At 35.6% G+C, this 20,814-nt stretch overlaps 1 protein-coding gene across 1 annotated transcript in view; it reads left to right on the forward strand.

The window, feature by feature from the left end:
• Positions 1–20,814, forward strand: part of Cad99C (cadherin 99C) — a 381,342-nt gene that overhangs the window by 267,215 nt on the left and 93,313 nt on the right. The window contains exons 3-4 of the mRNA XM_076527266.1: positions 2,686–2,751; positions 15,428–15,606. Of these exons, the coding sequence (XP_076383381.1) occupies positions 2,686–2,751; positions 15,428–15,606 (245 nt within the window). The remainder of the gene's footprint in view (positions 1–2,685; positions 2,752–15,427; positions 15,607–20,814) is intronic.

The raw sequence follows: 20,814 nt of genomic DNA on the forward strand, positions 1-20,814 counted from the left end.
ATTTAAATCTTCCCGGAGTGAAAGCTCAACGAGTCCCGCGCTAACTGGATTACAATTACCGATGTATCCCGATTTATCTCGTCACTGGCGCGAGCCTACCACAAAAATATAATACCGACGAGTTCGCGGAGCATTTCAGCAGATGGTGCTTAATGTAAACTGTCGCTCACAGTTTGCATGAAAAAGATTACGAGATTACTGCTGCCTCCGCAAATTGAACGCTTTGCTTCGGCCGAGTCATGTTTCCGGTTGGACAGATTTCTTGCACCTGCTTGAACAACTTCGAGGAAACTGTTCCAATGAATTTGAACAGTAGGGGACCGGGCACTAGCGGTTACAATTCATTTCGAAAATTACACGCTTTGTAATGAAAATAACGCCGAGAGCGATGATACACACAGCAACTCCTTTAGCTAATTGAAAAACTTTCACAGTCGTATTTCATCTTAGTCGTTACCTCTTCCTACATCAAATTAATGAGAACGTCTTCGGGTTAAAAACGATACAAAGGTATCCTTGTATTAAAGAACTCTTTATTCTTTTATTAAACCTACATTCACAGATTGCACAAATCAATCAAAAATGGTCTACTTGTTCGTTTTTTAAAGGAACACTGCTGCTCAGATGGCTAATAACAGATTTTTACTTCGTGGACGAGAAAATTATATTTATGTTTCTACGGATAACAATTTTTCTTACAACTTATTTATTCGTGAAATACTAACAAACGTTTCAAGTAAGATAGAAAATAAGTGGAATTGATTGTATCCAATGTTATATTGTAAAGTATAATATGATAAACGAGCCGTTTATTTTGAAAGTGGCATAAGTCACTTTTTCAAAAAATCGAGTTAATGGTAACACTAATTGAACGGTATCTTTGCATTTTAAAAGAATTTGCAATCAGTAAGTTGAGAACTATTGAGATTTGTTCGAGAGAAGTTTTGCTAATTAACGATATAACAAACATGTTTATTTTGAAAGTGGCCTAAGTCGCTGGACTCGGGAAATTAATTGCGAGGCTAAGTGTAAAAGAAATAGAAACGCGTGATAAGTGTGTGTGAAGTATTGTTTTGAATTATTTTCAGATTTTCGCACTTATTTTTATAAGTTGTTTTATAAACTAACTTTAGATGAAAAAGATGAATTTCTGACTTTGGATTTGTCACCAAAAAGAGGAAGACCTAGGCGTTATTCACAAATAGAAATGGATCAGTTATACGCTGGATCTCGTCCTGTTTCTTCAGCAAAATACAAAGACATGATGGACTTGCTTAATTATATACTCCCAACATACCACAGTTATTTTAAAAATTTGAAACAAAACACGATCTCCGAGGACTTAATCACTCCTATTGATGACGAAAATTAAATTCAACTGATGTATTTTTATATGAATTACTTATACTTATGTTTCAAAATGTACTAATTATCTTTGTATTTTATGAATATTAAAATAAAAAATACTTAAATCAAACCTTTATATTAAAAATATGTTCATGGTATAAATTATTATTATATATGTAATTTATTCAACAATTTTAGTAAATCACTGTCCTCTCAAAACATCGCTTCGGTAAAATACGTCGGACAAAATTAATATATGTCAGTCATTTTTCTAAACTATTTATTTTGAAAGTGGCTTAAGTCACTTTACCGTAATGTGAAAAGTGGTGATTTTTTAATGTTTATACGAAATTATTTAGACCGAGAAAAATATCAGTATCCTGAGATAACAAATAGAAGTAAATCTTCTCGAAAGTTAGCATCCATATTTTTGAACGTGTTAAAAACGCAAATCCTTAAATATATCGACTTAAAAACAAAGTGACTTATGCCACTTTCAAAATAAAGGGCTCAAATATTTCTATGAATAACAATCCATTTAAATAGAATTTGGTATCAAATTGCATTGATACAGGTCATGCAAAACGACTTCTTAATTTTGAAAGTAGCATGTCTACCAGAAGACCGCGAATCTCTCTCTCTCTCTTTCTCTCTCTCTTTAGGCGAAGTGTTAACTTGTTAACTTAATTAGAAGAAGTAAAACTCGAATAGCAAATACTTTATCTCTTTAATCGTGTTTATAAATTGAAAATAATACATTGATAGTTTTATATTCTTTTACGCTCCCCCCCCCCCCTATTTGACATTTCATCTACTCGGTCTTATTGTAAACGCATAAAATTCGCGATCTACTTATCAACAATCTTGTCAGTCGGCAATGTTGAATTTAGTTACGTCCGCAGAAAACTTCCGGAAATGATGAAATCTTCGCTCGCGCACCGCTATTTGCAAACATAAATTCGACCTTTGTTGCTTCACCTTAGCGCGGTTTGAAAGGTAACAAATGCGACTCGTTGAAGGGGTTGCTCAAAATATCAGAGTTGTTTGGCAGATACATTGCCAAATGTCAGCGGGGCTGCGAGCAGGTAATTACAGTTTACATCTACGGAAAACATTGCTCTGTAAAGGTAACTGGTCTACAATATTCCATGGATCGCACAGATCCATTTACGTCTGCATAGAATGAGGTAACAACGATCGGGACGGACCTTTGTACTTACGCGCGGTATAATCGTGCACCATTATGCAGCTAAGCTGTGCATTGCTTCGACAGAGGTATTAGGGCAGAATTTATGATCGGTATTAATCTAATGAGTGGCTTGTGTTCATTTGTTTCAGGCTTGTGCGAGGAAGAGTCGGGTCAGTCCAATATTATTCTTGACATCGAGGAGAGCAGAGGAAATGGTGAGTCCATCGATTTAATTGAATTCACGCTTTACCTTGATAAGAGCGGCTTACGTAATATGTATTACCCAATTAATGTCCCAATGTCGTCTTACCGTGAGCAGAATTAACCCTAGAAAGATAACCATATGACAACGTACGTAAAAGATAACCATACGCTTCAGAGGCGCATGCTTTTCTAAGGCGTCAATTTTATACTAACAATGGATATTTATTTAAGTTAATCTAGTCATTTTAAAGGTTTGGCATTATTGTAAAAATAAAATGCATTTATATTATATTTTTTTATATTTTAAGTAATTTTAAACTTAAATCACTAGACCTCTATGAAAAATTAACAAAAATCAACAGTCTTCGGTTTATGGGAACAAATCCCGTAAAATATCACAAAAAATAGTGTTTTATCCTTACAAACTAGTAGACTATAATATAATCAGTGTAAAAAAAACTATAATATTATAAAAAATTTCTTTAGAGACAGTCATGACAAACGTCTTTCTTGTGTTCACCACAAACTGTCTTTTTGCATTTGGCACAGGTCATCTTTGACATTCTTTTCTTTTTAGACGTGCAAAGACTGCAATAACGCCTTTTTTTGGCTGAGGGTTCTTCTTCATCATCTGTGGAAGCCTGTGCAGCAGATTTTGGAAGAATATTTTCAATGTTGCTTCGCACATGCCTTGGCAAAGTGGGTGCTTCCAGTCTTTGCGTCATCCACGGTGCAGTCAGTTGTTTATTTCGCAGGCGCCTCTGCGACGTAGGTTATCTTTCTCGGGTTAACTAGCTTACCGTATGCTGTTGTAAGAAATCTTAACACTTTAATTGTCACGCCAGCGACCTCAAAAATGTCGTACAAATCAAAGTATTTTATTTAATCAAATTAAAATCGAGAAATTAAGTCGCATTACATTAATTCATTTTCCAATCAGAGTTGGGTAATATTTATAGAGAAAATATTTGAAATGCTATTTTAAACAATAGATTCTTCAGAATTCAAGTAGGACATAAAATTTCAGTAAATGAAATATTTTATTCCGATAATCCACACTTCAAGCATGAAATAAGTATTTGATTTTGAAAATGTAATACGTAAAACAAAATAGTTTATTTTGGTAATCTAAAGTTAAATCATGAAGTAAAACATAAAAACAAAAGAAATTTATTGCTTTTTTAACTACAGCTATGAATCCGCATGTAATAAAGTGCATCTTTTATGTACATTTATAATGCAGAGGAAAAGCACTTCATTTTAGATTATCAAAATAAATTTTGCACTACAACTTATGGTCATGCCTCGTACTTTCAGAAAATCAACTTTTAATTAACTCTTTTATATACAAACAAATATTATTGCACGGTCACCAAAATTAAATATTGAGAAACTGTGCCAAAGCTAGTATGTTTTGAAAGTCTAGCTATCGGACATTCAAAGCAGTTCATTAATTAAAGGTCTCCCAGCGAGTCTGTAGCGCGTTTTATCCGGCAGGAAAATTAAATACGACCGCGAGATGACTTCCGACGTAATTAAAATGAAAAGTATAGGCACATATTTGCAACCTAATTACACTTCGAAACAACAAAACATTACGGAAACAGTTTCAGTTTGGTTACAGCAAAATAATTTATGGAAATGAAGCTTAATAGATGGATATATTTGTTTCCTTTATTTAAAGTGTGAGGCGACATTGCTTTAACCTTTTTTATATCTTATCTCTAATAGGCTAAACAATTTGGCACATTTCAGGAGAACGATTTTGGGACAAAGACAAGATTATTCGATTTAATTTCATTGATCTTCCAATGTTCATTTCTTCATTCCAATGTTTCATTGATTTTCAATGTTTCATTCTTCCAATGATCTTTCATACACGTATCTAATCAAAACAGAAGTTTTAATCAATGAATATAGTGACTTTAGAATTATGATTAGGTGTAATATTATTGTGCTATAGCGATATAAAAAGAAATTAAAAGAATTTAATTAAATAAACTTTATCCGCGTAAGTACGAATACTTTTATGATTCACTGTCTAGATTGTGAACTATACATATTGCCATTCTTTGATTTAGATTGGAGACTAATTGTACAAATTTCTTCAGATGCATTAACAAATTAAGATAACAATTTATATTTATACGTGTCTTATACACGACTGTCTATTCCCATGAAGTGAATTCGGTTAAACGAGTTGCAACAAATCGTATATAACAGAGATAAAAAAAACAATATCGATCTTAAATAAATACTTATACTTATTTTTAAAATGTTGAACTTCTTGAAACTTTCATATTGTTAAACAATAGAGGTGTAAAATTAGTAATAGAAATTAATAAAAAAATTTATTTTTATAACTTTTCGACTGAATTTTATAAGCTCGAATACTTATCTTGCACGAAAATTCGATATTCCTTAATATTTTTTTAATTATGTAGATAACGTTTTATACTAAATAGAAAATTTCTTCCATTTTGACATTTATGTACTCTACTTTAATATAGCGTAAAATATTTTTCCCTGCAATGTATATTCATTTAAATATATAGGGTAGAAGTCGAAGTTATACCAATGTTCGAATACTTTCGTTATCCACTCTATACATATCAGAGTTGGGCAAAATTTTATTCGTTTGACGGATAAGAGGTAATGACGGATCAATAAAATTCTATTCGATACTATCGAATAATTATCCGATCGAATAAAAATTGTTCACCAATAAGAATTTATTTGTACAGGAATTCATACGTGAAACAATCGATTTTAATAAAAGTGATAGAATGTAAAATGTGTTTTGTTTTTCTAAGCTTATCGAAATATTTCTTCCATATTCCTTTTCTTAAATGTTGCACAATTGAATAATTTTCCTTCACATGCAAAGGAAGTCATCGTACATTCATATTTATAACGCAAACATGTATGCTTCAAAAATTGCATAACAATAAGCGGCCAGGAGTTATTGGCATTATTAATCGAATAATTTTACAATCTCTGTTCGTATAGCTTATTCGAATAAAGAATTATGCGAATAATTTATTCGAATAAATAGGTAGAATAATTCATGACGAATAATCAATAATCGTTACTCGAATAAAATATTCGACTAAAAAGAATTCATTCGGATAGTTATTTCAAATAAATATTTATCCATCTGCCTGACCCACGGTTTTCCTTGGAAAACGTGGCAATACCGAAATAATAATGTGATCTAGGGACAATTCAGTTGTTCCACGAGTGTCGACCGGTTTGTGTCGGATCTCGAATCGCGATAGAGCGGGTGAAATTGTTCTCAGAAAGTCCAGGATTTTCTCGAGACGTGGTTTTGGCGACGCGGAAGTGTTCGTTAAAAACGCCCAACTACATCGTTACCATTTCACTCTGCGCCGTGACGGTACACACGATCCTTATCGTCGAGCCGCGGATCGTTTTTACAACTTTTAGAAACTCAAATGTCAGTTTATAGAACATACCGTCTCTCGCTATCGTGGCTAATGAATCCGACCTTCTTGCTCTTCTTCCCCTCGACGCATATGCGCGTCATACATGACGTATCCCGAGCATGGTTGTTTTTTGATTGCGATTCCATTTCGCTATGAATATGATCTCTCGCTACTGAAACTGTCTTTTAGCCGTTCGAAACTGGTTTGAAACGCACCGTTACGCCGTATTCAGCAAGTAATGCCGTTAAACGATACTTAATAGCGATCGAATGCTATCTAAAATTATTTTGCAAAAACTAGTACAATGACACTGCGCGCGGGCCAGATTGCGAAACGATAAATCATTTCGAAGTGAAAGCGCAGGTAGGCAATTTAATCGTTTGAATTCTTCTGCGACAGTATTTTTGTGAAATGTTACCATATATAACCGTTTTATTATTTCCGTTGCACTGTTACATTGCGATATGGCAACGTTGCAAGCAGAAATCGCAGTCGTATCGCTTTAATTTCTTTGTCGAAATGTTGCTTCACTTAATAAATAAGCTTACGTTATCGACCAAAAGGCTTAGAATTTGTATTTGCAAGAATTGATTTTCAAGCCTTCACTTTCTTTTGTTTACTTTATTTCTTATAATTGTTATTTGATTCGGTAGTTTCTGAAAATTAGTGGAGACTTTCATATGTTTCATTATGGTCTATAGACAGAGTTGGGCATTGTTTAACTAAATAAAGAATTATTTGTTAACACGTTCCGTGCCACGTGTACCATCGATGGTACACGCTTGCATGTTTACTTAGTGAACTGAACAAATTGTTTACAAGAAATTTAGAACCGGAGAATCAATTTCCACCGCAAGAATGGGCGTTGATAAGTTTTTGTTACGTTGTTATGTGTACGAGAATTAATAATTGCACGTAATACATCAAGTTTTAGTGAAATATCAAAGTGTGAAGATTCGAGTAAAAAAAGCTCGGCACGGAACGTGTTAATTGGTTAACTACTTATTGTTTGTATAGATATGAATAAATTATTTAAAACAATGAAATTTATTTCTTATTTATAAATAGAATTTCAATTGTTACTTGTTCATTTAATTGCTCATTAGTTATTTATTCGAGACAATGCGTCGAGCACACACGTCATAGTCAAGAAATAAACTTCTTCTATAATAACAAATGGAAACTTATATTTATTATGCAATAAACGGAAAAAAACGAAAGTTACTTATTATTTTCTTCTTGCCTAAATTCGAATAAAATGTAACATTTTATCTGCAAGATTAATATACAAAATGTCCAACGCGTAATATACAACAAACGGAAGAAAAGCGAACATTATTTATTATCCCTAAAATTAAAAAAAACTAACATATCATTTGCAAATAAGAAATAATAAATAAATTATTTCTGGAATGATTCAAGTGAGTTACAATTCGATGAAAACTTCAATCGTTTGAAAATAAAAAATCAACGTAATTCGTTATTTATTATTCAAAATAAAATTTGTCCAACGTTGCAAAATTAGTTATATATTTTGTTAAAAAATGTTCACCATTCGAGAATTGATAGGTTTAGAGTTAACACGGCATGTCAGGCGTGATCAATGAAATTAAAATCGATAAAGAAATTTTTCGAGCGCATTCTGTTCGAGGAAGGATATTGGAAGAGTGTTGTAAACAATAATTAGTCGTCATATCAATATCCGCGAACGAGATTATGCGGAAAGAATGCTGGACGCGGTGTAATTAGGAATCGTTCGGTGCCGCTAATGAGATATTGCCCGATGTCCCGCCTAGTTTGCGAAGATAACATTAATTATCTGTAACAGCGAGAACGGCGTCGCAAGCACCAGGAAGTCTCTTTATCGGTCCTCGCTGAATCTAATAAAAGCGTCTTGGGTTTCTGAACACCATCGGCAGCTTTCTTCGTTAACGATACTACACTGCGGGCAGGCGTTATTATTTGAGAGCGAAACGCGACCAGCAAAACTGCGAAACGAATCCGTTATTATGCATCGGGGCGGGATCGATCGTCGAATATGCTTCTCGGCATCGTGCAGACGCGCCATCTTGATAAACGAGGTTGCGCTCGATTAGCCTTCGTAATTATATTCTTCCTTGGCGAACTGTCTTCGGTGAATTATGTCATCCACAAATTTCCCGTAACTTCGTCTCGCCCAGCTATGAGATAATCGGTCGCGGCCGCCGCGAGGCAAACAAATTGACATTTTTGTTCTCTTGATAATTTATCGCGCGCAATACCCGTTTGACTTTTCATGAAAACCGGCAAGTCATTCTTCGTTGCTTACGATTTTTCCCTCCCGCGACTCCTTGTGATTCCGATCACGATGAAAAATTGATTACATTCGTACCATCAATCTTTTGCTACCTGTACCCCGCGGTATCTATGATTCATGACTTGCGATCGCGTGTTTATGCGAATCCTTATTTTTCTAGACAATTTCTCGCGATGGATTTAATCCTCGTGTATACTGTCCCCTGCAATTTCATCGGCAAATAAATGTTCACTGTCGATTGTTGTAGAAATTCTTGAAACAGCAAATTGTGGATGGATGCGCTATTCAACGCAGTCAACAGGTTTATTCAGAAAAGAAGTCTCGTTTGAAATTATTTTATGCTTTGCCTCCAACTTATCTTTTTACTTAGAAACCTTTTCTTCTCGATTATACTACTGTGATCAAAAAGTAAGGTGAAATTGTCATTTAAAACTCCCGGACATTAGGAAGGCAGGCAATTGTTTTTTTCCTAGGTTGGTAGGACTGTCTATAACAATTGCCAAGCGTCTGTTTGTTAAAAGGTTTAATTATCTCCGAGTTACACGTGTTTTAGTAAACGACCAAAAGTGAATTTTTCGATTTTTACAATGGGTGATTTTGTTGAGCAAAGAACTTGCATCAAATTTTGTTTGCGGAACGAATATTCTTGTGCGGACACGTTGAAAATGTTGCGGAAGGCCTTTGGTGATCAAACTATGGCACAAAAAAACGTTTATAAGTGGTACAACGAGTTCAAAGCGGACCGAGAACGCGTTGAAGACGAACCGCGCTCTGGACGACCATCAACGTCTACCGACGAGGGCCACGTCCAAAAAAATCGAAGATTTGGTGCTTGAAAATCGTCGACTGACAATGAGAGACCTCGCTGATAGTGTTGGAATATCATTTGGCTCAGTCCAAACCATTTTGAAGGATGATTTGTGTCTCAAACGCGTCAAGTCTCGATTGATGCCATGTCATACTGCATTGGTTCTTCGCGACTTTTTTGCCAAAAACTCGACTCATATCGTTCCGCAACCACCGTATTCGCCTGATTTGGCTCCGTGCGACTTCTGGTTATTCAGCAAACTCAAAAAGCCAATGCGGGGACGCCGTTTTGACACGATTGAGGAGATAAAAACCGAATCGAAGAAGGTCTTGAAGGCTATACCGGAAAAAGACTATTCCGACTGTTTCGAGGACTGGAAAAAGCGTCGGAAACAGTGCGTTTTATAGGACGGGGATTACTTTAAAGGGGATGAAATTGATTTGGAAGAATAAATAAAGAATTTACATTTTATAAACAAATTCACCTTACTTTTTGATCACAGTAGTACATGTAACCGTGGACGAGGTATCAGAGTAGACCAATGACACCATATGGAATTTCGTGTCACACGTTCTGAAATATCGACGTCGTCGCTAAAAATCAGAGGAACAGCGAGAACTAAGGATGGGATTAAGTTCAATGTTTTTCCGCGTATTTGATATTCGCGGTTCCCTACGACTTTTCAAGATGCTAGGGATAATAAGCTGAGTTTCTTTTCTTTAACTTGGAATATATTTGAACATTCAACTTCACATCGATACAGAGTATAACTTTTAGAGAGTAGACTATTCCGTGTTCGGGTTGATGGTAGAATGACTGTTGTGTGTTGTGTGTTCTCGGAGGTAAATTCGGTGTGGGTGTGTTCTAAATTTGAGACAGTCGGATTCGTGGATTGTTCAATTCTTGCGAGGAGTGAGGGAAACGGTCGCCCTGACTGATTGGATTGCAAAATTAGGAAAGTGATCGCCCCAAACTAAGGGTCACCCGCAGGTAGTGCTCGTGCCCTCGGGTGACACCCGCGAAGGAATCCGAGTGTCCCAAGGATAAGCCGTAGCAAACAATGATCCGGAAAATGCCTCTTCTCGGTGGAACATGCATATCGTAAAAAACGACTAGGAATGACATTTGGTGACCAACTGTGGATCATAAAAGAAATACTTGAATAGAAGACGGAAATGGCTTTCAACGAAATTGCTTACTACGGGTGTTCTGGCATTTCGATTGCTTCGTCCAAAATACGCTATTTCCTAGGGCCGTAGTATTTCGAGTACTAAGTAGTACTCGAATCTTGAAAATCAGAATTCTGTAACAGTTGCCTTCGCCAAAGTACTTATCCAGGGCGTCCTATAATTATGTTAACACTTAGAAAAGGCTGATTTCTGAGGTCATTTGAAGTAACTCTTTCTTTAGAGCGAAAATGTATCCGCGGCTTTGTTTACGAGTTATTAACGAAAAACGGTGACCAATGAGAAACGAGTTCGGCTGGCGCAAAGTGGCCGAACCAATGACCGGAACTGGACTTCGACCATTATTGGCTTGGCCACCTCGCGTCAGCTAATCTCGTCTCTCATTGGTCACTGTTTTTTGTTAATAACTCGTAAACAAAGATGCGGATTACATTTTCGCCACAGAAAAAAATTACTTCATATGACCTCACTTTCCGAAAGTTAACATAATTATGGAACACCCTGTGGAGGAATCGAACTTATCTCGTAGAGGATCGAGTATACTTGCAATATACTTGATCCCATCCTTAGTGAGCACTACTGCAGCACAGAAATTTTATTTCGATTTTACAGCGTAATCGGCTCTGAAAATACAATGTACAATGCTGCATCGTTGATCCCGAGATTCTCCAACTCGTCGAAACCTCAAGGCAAAGTTTCTAGCTGAAAATTCAGAAGGGATTGCGCAACAGATATATCTATAATTATCTGTAACAAAACATTATTTCATAAATATTGAAACCTGATTTGCAAAGTAATGGTATATAATTTTATTGCTAGAGATATCCTATATATTTTTAATAATTTACAAAATTTTAACTTGAAGCGATGTAAATTCAAAAAGACTAAAATGATGTAAAATTTGTATTTACATGCATTGAGTGTTGTGTAAGAATTAAATCAACGATTAAAAATTAAATATTGTACTTCAATCGTTCATTGGACTGAACGATTAAATTCCTGCTTTAGTGGTTAATCGCAGTTCACGATCAAATCTGCAGCTTAGTCGTTAATTACGATTAGATACCTTTCAATTTTAATCGTCAATAGGGTAATTAATTAACGATTAACTTCTTAAGTTATTTTTCTGACGAAACTATTTGATATCAGAGAGTTAAGCTTTAATCGTACTACATACGGAAATTTTTCCTGAGAGGCATTCTTTTCGAAACACTTGCACTATTCCAAGGTGGGCTGCTTTCTATGTTTGAAAAACCAACGCACCAAAGTTGAGCATTAGTCGATCGAAATAGTTATTTTGATTAATTGACCAATACGTGAAACCGCGAAATCTACGACCGACTATAAAACATAATGATGGATCTGTATTAGTTTGGGGCTGCATGGCATCTAGTGGAGTGAGAAACCTTGTGTTCATCGATGGGATAATGGACAAAACGAAATGCTTAAAAATTTTGCAGGAAAATTTAAAAAGCAGTGTATCAAAATTGAATTTACCTAGCGATTATTGGTTTCAGTCTGACAATGATCCGAAGCATACCGCTAAAATAGTCAAAGAATTGGTATTGTATAATGTTCCACACGTGGTGCCACATCCACCGCAAAGTTCCGATTTAAACCCCATTGAACATTTATGAGATGAAGTAAAAAAATGATTAAGAAATACGGTTATTACTTCGAAAGAAGTGTTAAAACGAAATATTATTGAAATATTGCAATCAATAGATGCAACTGTTACTTCTAAGTTGCTCCACTCAATGGAAAACAGGCTTAGGGCTGTTATAAAAAAGCAAAAGGTGGATCAACTTCCTATTAAAACCTTTAATCGTTCAATTTAAATAACTATTAATTGTTTCGTTCGAATACTTTTGCGAACCATTTCTGGTACGTGTTTACAATAAATGTACTGTAATTATTTTCTAATTTTGCTTACGCAGTCTTAAGGCTCATCCCTTGTTATATGTGTCATATTATATCAAATGCTTCAGTTTCACACATATATTTTATTAATTGAATGTTAGAAATGTAAGCGTTCGAATACTTTCGTGTATGAGTGTACAATTGAAAGAATTAGTCGTAGAAACATCGGTGATTGGTTTCATCGACCGAAGAAATGAATCGTCGACCGCTTATTACACAAAATTAAACGTTTAAAAATTGGCGATGATATACAGGAATTGGATTAGAAAAGTATTATTTACGAATCGAAGATCGACGGTTAACTTCGTCAACCGATTAAATCAACCGTCGAATTTTCGAAGATTAATGAATATGATTACATGAATCTCCAATTTGTTCATGATTACTCTTTTTAATCGTAATAAACATCAATCGATCGATCGAACTAAGCATTTCAATCGATTATTGCCCAGCTATGGTCGGCACTCGCTTGAAATAGGGGAACGAAAGTGATTTACGAGTGAACCTAATGTCATTGTAAACGGGAGAATGTGGGACGTTGAAATTCCGCGAAGAATGCAGACTTTTCATTGGCCCGGCGAATATATGTATAGCGGTCATTACCACATTCAAATCAATTTGGACAAATGGACAAATCAATTTCCATCGTTGCATAGTGCTTTGTGCAATTGGCGGAAGTAAAAAAGATGATGACTAAAATTCGTGGCTTATAATAGCTTTTATTGCCAAAAGTGATGACAGACATTTCTAGAAATTATAAGACTTTTTGCAATATTAACCAATTTTCCCAATTTTTTATTTTAAATGATTATCAATATTGACTCGAGGTTTAAAAAATAATAGTAAATAGTAAACCCGTTATCTTTTTTTAGTACTTAATAGATGATTAAACTTCAAATTAGTTTCAATTCTAGCTGCACAACTTTACTCGGTTCGAAGAAAAGAATCGGTAATGAGACGATAACTCCCATTTGCTTCTGTAATGTGTGAACTTTTTACATGTTTTATATTTGTCATATTTTTTATATTCATATATTATGCATTTCTTATATTTTTACATATTTCCATGTTTTCTATATATGTATTTTATATTTTATATATAAACAACATATAACATTTGATTAGTTTAAAAGAAATAAAGCAAAAATTCTAAAAACATTATTTCTTTTCAAAATAACAAAGTTATTATTTTTGACTCGAACGTGCATGCACTCCAAATGGATTTTTTAAGCATTTCGACTAAGCCGATGTAAGAATGTCTCGAACAGAAGTTGTTCGGTAATAAGTAAACAATAAATTGCAAGAATGAAAATTGGCAAAAATATTTATATTCAACAAAACATCCTAGCCGCTTTAGCTTTTTTTATGGAATTATAATTATTATTACATCGGTCGATGCATTTATGTATTGGGTTGGCAACTAAGTAATTTCCGATTTGTTCAATGAAATAAAAATTTTTTTTTACTTGGAACGAAGTTTAATCTGTAATGTATTTTCCATTTTGTTCGATGACCTTTTGCCATCTCTCTGACAACTTGAAAATTCCACGCTCGTAGAAAGTCTGATCGTTTTCGGCCAAAAACTGAGTTAAGTGAGATTTTATAGCGACATCATCATTAAAAGTTTTACCACGAAGGGAGTTGTCCAGGGATCGAATTAAGTGGTAATCCGATGTCGCGAAATCAGAGCTATATGGTGGGTGTAACATCAATTCCCAAGCAATATCCATCAATTTTTGCCGAGTGGACAAAGACATGTGCGGCCTAGCATGGGCCTGGTGGAAAATGACACCTTTACGATTGACCAATTCTGGTCGCTTTTCCTTGACCGCTGCATTCAATTTGTCCAGTTGCTAACATTCACGGATAATAAAAAATAACATAATAATAATAATAATAATAATAATTTTATAATACAACATTTACGGATATCATCAAAATGGGAGTGTGAGACATCTATAACTGAAATCGGCAGTTACTTAGTTGCCAACCCAATACACGCATAAAAAATGTTTCCCACAGAAATTAAATGGTTTCGAGGGGGCTTCGAGATGATATAATTAATTTTTGTGCAAGTGGACGCGTATAGGACAAATGAAGGGCAAAACATTATTAGACCGTGAAAAAATTATTTGTTTACGAGACACTTGAGCGAAAATATTGCAAAGCAATAGTCGTGTAGATATTGACCGCTTTAATGTGACAGTATTTTGACGAATAATTTCGTACATAGTCTTGCAATATTTGTACTTAAGTATTTCGTAAACTAATAATTTTTTGAAGTGTGAGATCTGATATTCTTTTTGATATTTATTTGTAAAACGTATTTCAATTGATATTTGTTTTACATCTAATTATGTAGAGTTGCTATTCTGGAAGAAAACGGATAAATTTTCTTTTGTCAAAGAAACTAATAGAAATAAGTGATAACGAAATTGAAACAGAGAAAGAAGCCAATAGAATTCTCGAGCAGTGAAGATGGAAATCTTCGCTATATATCTCCTACGAAGAAATGAGCCAAATTTATTTCTGATTCTGAAACTGAAAGTAAAGACAAAGTTTTTCGTTGTATAACGTAAAAAACATTTCCGATGAAGTTTTCAATAATAAATCTTTCATTTAAATTGATTCGAAACTATATACTTTTGCAAAAACCTTCAATTTTGCTGTAGGAGTCAAATTGGCTCGCTTCAATAAAAATAGGTGGGTTAGAGAGTCCGGGAGAGACCAACCAGTGTATATATCTCGAAACGACGACGCCATATAATAATAATAATAATAATAATAATAATAATTTTATAATATAACATTTACGGATATCATAAAAATGGGAGTGGGAGACATCTATAACCGAAATCGGCAATTATTATACTTAGTTGCCAACCCAATATTTTCCTTTAAAAAAGGTATTAGGAATGCCAGGCCGAAGTTATGATTTTTCAAAAGTTATGATTTTTGTCTCGAATTCCCATATACGCGAAGCGCCGTGCGTTGCCGTGCCAATCGTTTCACGGGCTTTCAATTTTTCAGCGATCGATCAGAGAACCGTGCCGGAGGAACTTCCGGTATCTGGCGATCCGTTCAACGAGACCACGCTGGAGCTGATCTTTCCTGGAAGACAGCCTCGTTTCAAATTGCAAGGCAAGAAACTGCAGCTCCTCGAGCCGTTGGACAGGGACGATGAAAATCTCTCGCACGTTGTTTTCCAGGTAAGGACAATTTAGTTTCGTCCGTTTTTATTTCCCGACCGGACATCGACGGGACCGTGTAAAATGAAATTTATTCCACGTATTATGCGGGTATTGTGTTTATCCTGTGTCATCGGTTTCTGTGCTGTTACATGAACGTGTGTACGTTGACGTATTTGCTGGAGAAAGTTCCGTGTGTGTTTCTCTGTAATTTGTTTTCTACATGTTATTCTACGTGTCGCTGAATACAAACGAGTAACGCAATCGGCGGATTGCACCAGGCTGCCGATACTAAATATTCGAAAATCTTTCACGAGAGTTATAGCAGAAGTAATTAGTAATCAAGCTGATTTTATGTTTGAAAAAATACGAATTAGTAATAAAGTCTGGTTATCGACGTTTGTGATTATTAATTGCTAGTGGTATCGAATCTTTATGGCTCGACGTTCCGGCTTGTAAATATTCCGTTGCGCCCTGTAAAATAGCAATTTTTATAAGCCAGTATAAAAACGACACATCTTCGTTAACTTTTTGTTGAATAAAAAAATATTACGTTATTTTGGTGAGTGCTGTAATCATGTGCAGGGTTCCGATATGTATATCGTAATATGTTGAATCAATGTAATTTTTGAAAAATCTGTGATATCTGCATATTTTGAAATAAAATGAAAATAATGGATTTTTATTAACTAGAAATCATTATCATGAAAATATATCCTGTTTATAAAAACTTACGGCAATTGAATTATTAAGCTTGAATCTAGTGAAGATTATTATACTTATTTTTACCTGTAGAAGAATTTCTTATCTCTATTTAGGTTCATTTTAACATTTAGATCAAACAAAAGCAGACAAAATTTTATTATATTCGAATGAAATCAATGAATACATATTAATCTCTTAAGCAGTATCTATCGACTCGAAGTTTTACTAGCTTTTTAATTCTGTTTTAAAATATTCTACGGCACGAGGTTTAAATCATCTGATAGCAGTTGAAGACTTTCAGTAATTTCGCTCAGAGATTATTAACCACCTCTCTCTCTCTCTTTCTCTCTCTCTCTCTCTCTCTCCCCCTCCCTCTCTCTCTCTCCTTCCCTCCCTCTCTCTCCCTCTCTCTCCCTCTCTCTCCCTCTCTCTCCCTCTCTCTCCCTCTCTCTCCCTCTCTCTCCCTCTCTCTCCCTCTCTCTCCCTCTTTCTCCCTCTTTCTCCCTCTCTCTCCCGCTCTCCCTCTCTCTCTCTCTCTCTCTCCCTCCCTCTCTCTCCCTCTTTCTCCCTCTTTCTCCCTCTCTCTCCCGCTCTCCCTCTCTCTCTCTCTCTCTCTCCCTCCCTCTCTCTCCCTCTCTCTCCCTCTCTCTCCCTCTCTCTCCCTCTCTCTCCCTCTCTCTCCCTCTCCCTCCCTCTCTCTCCCTCTCTCTCCCTCTCTCTCCCTCTCTCTCCCTCTCTCTCCCTCTCTCTCTCTCTCTCTCCCTCTCTCTCTCTCTCTCTGCAGTTCTGGCTTCGCACCCAGTTGGCACCAATTACCATCTTTTTCTGCATTTCTGCTATACTAAAAATATACTTCACCATAAAAGATAATGTACAGAGTCGTCTGGTATAAAATAACTTCCATCTTTTTCCGCACATCCGCTGCAGTAAAAATGTATTTCGCTATAAAAGAAAATGTGTATAGTCCTGCAGCATAAATTAGCTTCATACTGAAATAAATTTAATAGGGACTTATTGTAAGAAAAGTGTAAACAATTTTAATAAACAGCCCAACATTGTACTAACGAGAATTTTCAATCGAACGAGGAGTTCAAACACATTCCAATGATGCTTGTCGCTTTTAGTTACTTGGCATATGACGTGATCCGATCGATAGGAATCATTATGGACTGCACTCTACTTTCCCCCTTCACATGCGCAAGGAGATCATGTACACGCATGCACAAATCCCTATACGTGCTTGAAATCGATTGTTATCAAAAGTGATTTGTGAATAAATATGATACATTCGCGTTTGATTAGTACTCCGCGAGCTATTATATACATTTAAACGAGTAAGAACTAATTTATGTAAACAAATCACCATTCAATCGATGCATAAATTTTTACAAAAATTGTAAGCAAAATTCTAGCAAAGTCTAAGCTTTCTAGAAAATCGTAAAAATTATTGGATGAATATGTTTTGTGATAATTAAAAACGAAATATAGTTCTGTATATGCTGTTAGACTTTGATAGAAAGGTTAACAATCTTTGTAAAAAAATACTGATAAAACTAAATATACTCCTGCCTAAATATGATATAATAGATTGTTCCTTTGAAAATAATAATGGACAATGTTAACACATTCTATTGTGTTTGAAAACATTCGATTTCTTTCGAGAAAATTGTAAACATAATTATCGGATGAATATGCTTTATGATAATTATAAACAAAGTATGGTATTGTATATCCTGTTAGAATTTGATAAAAGGGTCTAACAATATTTGAGAGAAATATTCATAAAATTAATTATATTCGTATGCTTTTACCAAATATGACATAATAAATTGTTTTTTTGTGAAAATAATAATGGACAGTGTCAACAAATTATATAGAATACTTGGGAATGACTGAATCTCTTCTCAAAGTGTCAAATTTTTAAATTCAATAAATAACAGAAAAATGAGCTTGTTCATTTTTATATTAATATTCCTTCATACGTAACGAGTTTTGTTGCTACTAGACCGCTTACTTTTGTGTAGTATAAAAGTTGTTTGCATGATTTGCAAGATACCTATAAATAAATAGACATTTATTTCTTTTCTTAATAATCGTAATATGCTGAACATAATACAACAGTATTTTCATATTCTTCAAATGTTTCACTGTTTTTAATTTTATGCGTACACTTTTCTCATAACTGAATAAACTCCGTTGGTTATTTAAACTAAACGCTGTTTAGTTATTACCAGACCGTAGATTTTGATGCAAAATAAAAATTGTCAAAGTCGACTGCAAGAAACGTAAGTCAAACAAAAATGTCCTTCTTCTTTTAACAATTTTGATAGGTTGTACACAATATACAGGGTGTCTCAGGTTTTAATGTTCAAACTTTGTCAGTATATTCTATGGCACAAAGTAAGAAAAAAATGTTATGCAAACATAGGTCATATAGAGCTTTATTAAGAAGTTATAACAAAAATTCGTTCGATGAAATGAAATTCGCACGTTCATAAATTCGATCTTCGATCCATGTCAATCATGTATTTGTCAACAACGGTAGACATTTTGAAATGTATTAATAAACACAGCTTACATAAACACACGGCATGTGCTGATCTATTCAAGCCAATGCTCGCAGTAACAGCAAGTTGATTACTATTCTTATTCTGAATTTTTGTTATAACTTCTTAACACGTTCCGTGCCACGTGTACCATCGATGGTACACGCTTGCATGTTTACTTAGTGAACTGAACAAATTGTTTACAAGAAATTTAGAACCGAAGAATCAATTTCCACCGCAAGAATGGGCGTTGATAAGTTTTTGTTACGTTGTTATGTGTACGAGAATTAATAATTGCACGTAATACATCAAGTTTTAGTAAAATATCAAAGTGTGAAGATTCGAGTAAAAAAAGCTCGGCACGGAACGTGTTAATGAAGCTCTATATGACCTATGTTTATATAACATTTTTTTCTCACTTCGTGCCATAGAATACACTGACAAAGTTTGAACATTAAAACCTGGGACACCCTGTATAAATACTCTCAAATCCATCTCATGACTTCACAATCTCATTTTTCACCTAGTCACTTTGTCAAAAGTGCATAAAATCCGTAGTCCGGTCATTACCTTCGCTTCTATCGCCGAGGAGACCATTTTCGGCGTCGCATACAGGAAAAATAATGGCTTGTTTCGTTAAATCAAGATCTGTAGCATCTGGGTCGGATTTGAACAGAGCCAAATGTCGCGGAACTTTTTTCGCCGCAAATTAAATTAAGCGATCACCTGCGTAACGAGCGAATTATTATGTATTGCATAATTCGTCTTGCGTCCTAACGTTGTCCACCGAGCAATTCCACGTTCGGCCATGCGGTTCGTGCGAGTTTAATGGTATTCCATTAGCTTTCGATTTCGATTAAATAGACTGCACCGGTGGAGAAAAAAAATGCCGGATAAAGTCTTTAAACCTGACAATCGCTAATGACCGTGATTGAATGCGCGATTGTCCGACGATCGGTCGTTTTTACAACGAAATCCTCTCGTTATCGTAAGTAACAGCGATTCCGGTCACGCGCGAAATTACGGCCGAGTTCTCCTCGACGCGATGGCGAACCGGCGACGTGCTCATTTAAAAAGCTTTTTGCCAGGGAAACGTACCGCGGGACGGAGGCAAACGAACGATTCCGCACTTGGCACCGTTCCGTTGCATCTCGACGAGACGCAAGAAGAACCCTCCGATTCTCGGAAAGGAATCTCGTTACTCGTCTATATAATTTTTTTCCGTCGCTGCTCGCGATAAATGAGGAGCCACGCCGAAACCGGAAGCACCGAGACTTTTCGACCGAACTAGACAACTCCGGATTCCTTTTTCCATTCCGTTCGATCGGTTTTGCAACGCCTCGAATTGCCGGGAGACCGCTTCTGCCAACGCTCCGAGGAGAGATTTCTGTAACGGTGAGACCGCAGCTGCGTCGAAAAATTTCAACCAGCTGGAGAACGCGATCGTTTCCAATTTGCAACGGTCGTGTACCGCTCGACGCATTTCCAGCGTGCTGTCTAATCTTCTCGACACACACTTTTCGTTCGCGGACAGACGTTGCCCGTTACAAGAAAGTCGGAACGCTGAGTTCATCGCGGATACTCCAGTTACGGCTTAGACGTACGGCTGCAACGCTCTTTTATTCATGACAATTCTAACGAGAGAAACGACGGCTCGCGGTCCGAACACTTTTTATGATAATGCTCGCTTTCTTAATTGCTTCATCGTTCCGCAGAACGTGCTTATGATTTCCGCACGACAGAGTTTTCACTGATTTCGAACTTCATTTATCGAACCGCTGCGATGCGCTGTGAAAGTGAAAACGGTCGATATCGTTGATCCTATTATATACAATTTTAACATGTATGGGGTAAAAGGCGCATACAATTTACAGTATGACCGATTTTTCGCAGCACAATATGGTTAAACGTTGTATTTTGTTTTCTGTTTAGCAAAACTTTTTCAGTATTGAATTCAAGTATAAATTGATCAAGAGAA

The sequence above is a fragment of the Megalopta genalis genome, chromosome 17 (assembly GCF_051020955.1).
Source record: "Megalopta genalis isolate 19385.01 chromosome 17, iyMegGena1_principal, whole genome shotgun sequence".
NCBI lineage: Eukaryota > Metazoa > Arthropoda > Insecta > Hymenoptera > Halictidae > Megalopta > Megalopta genalis.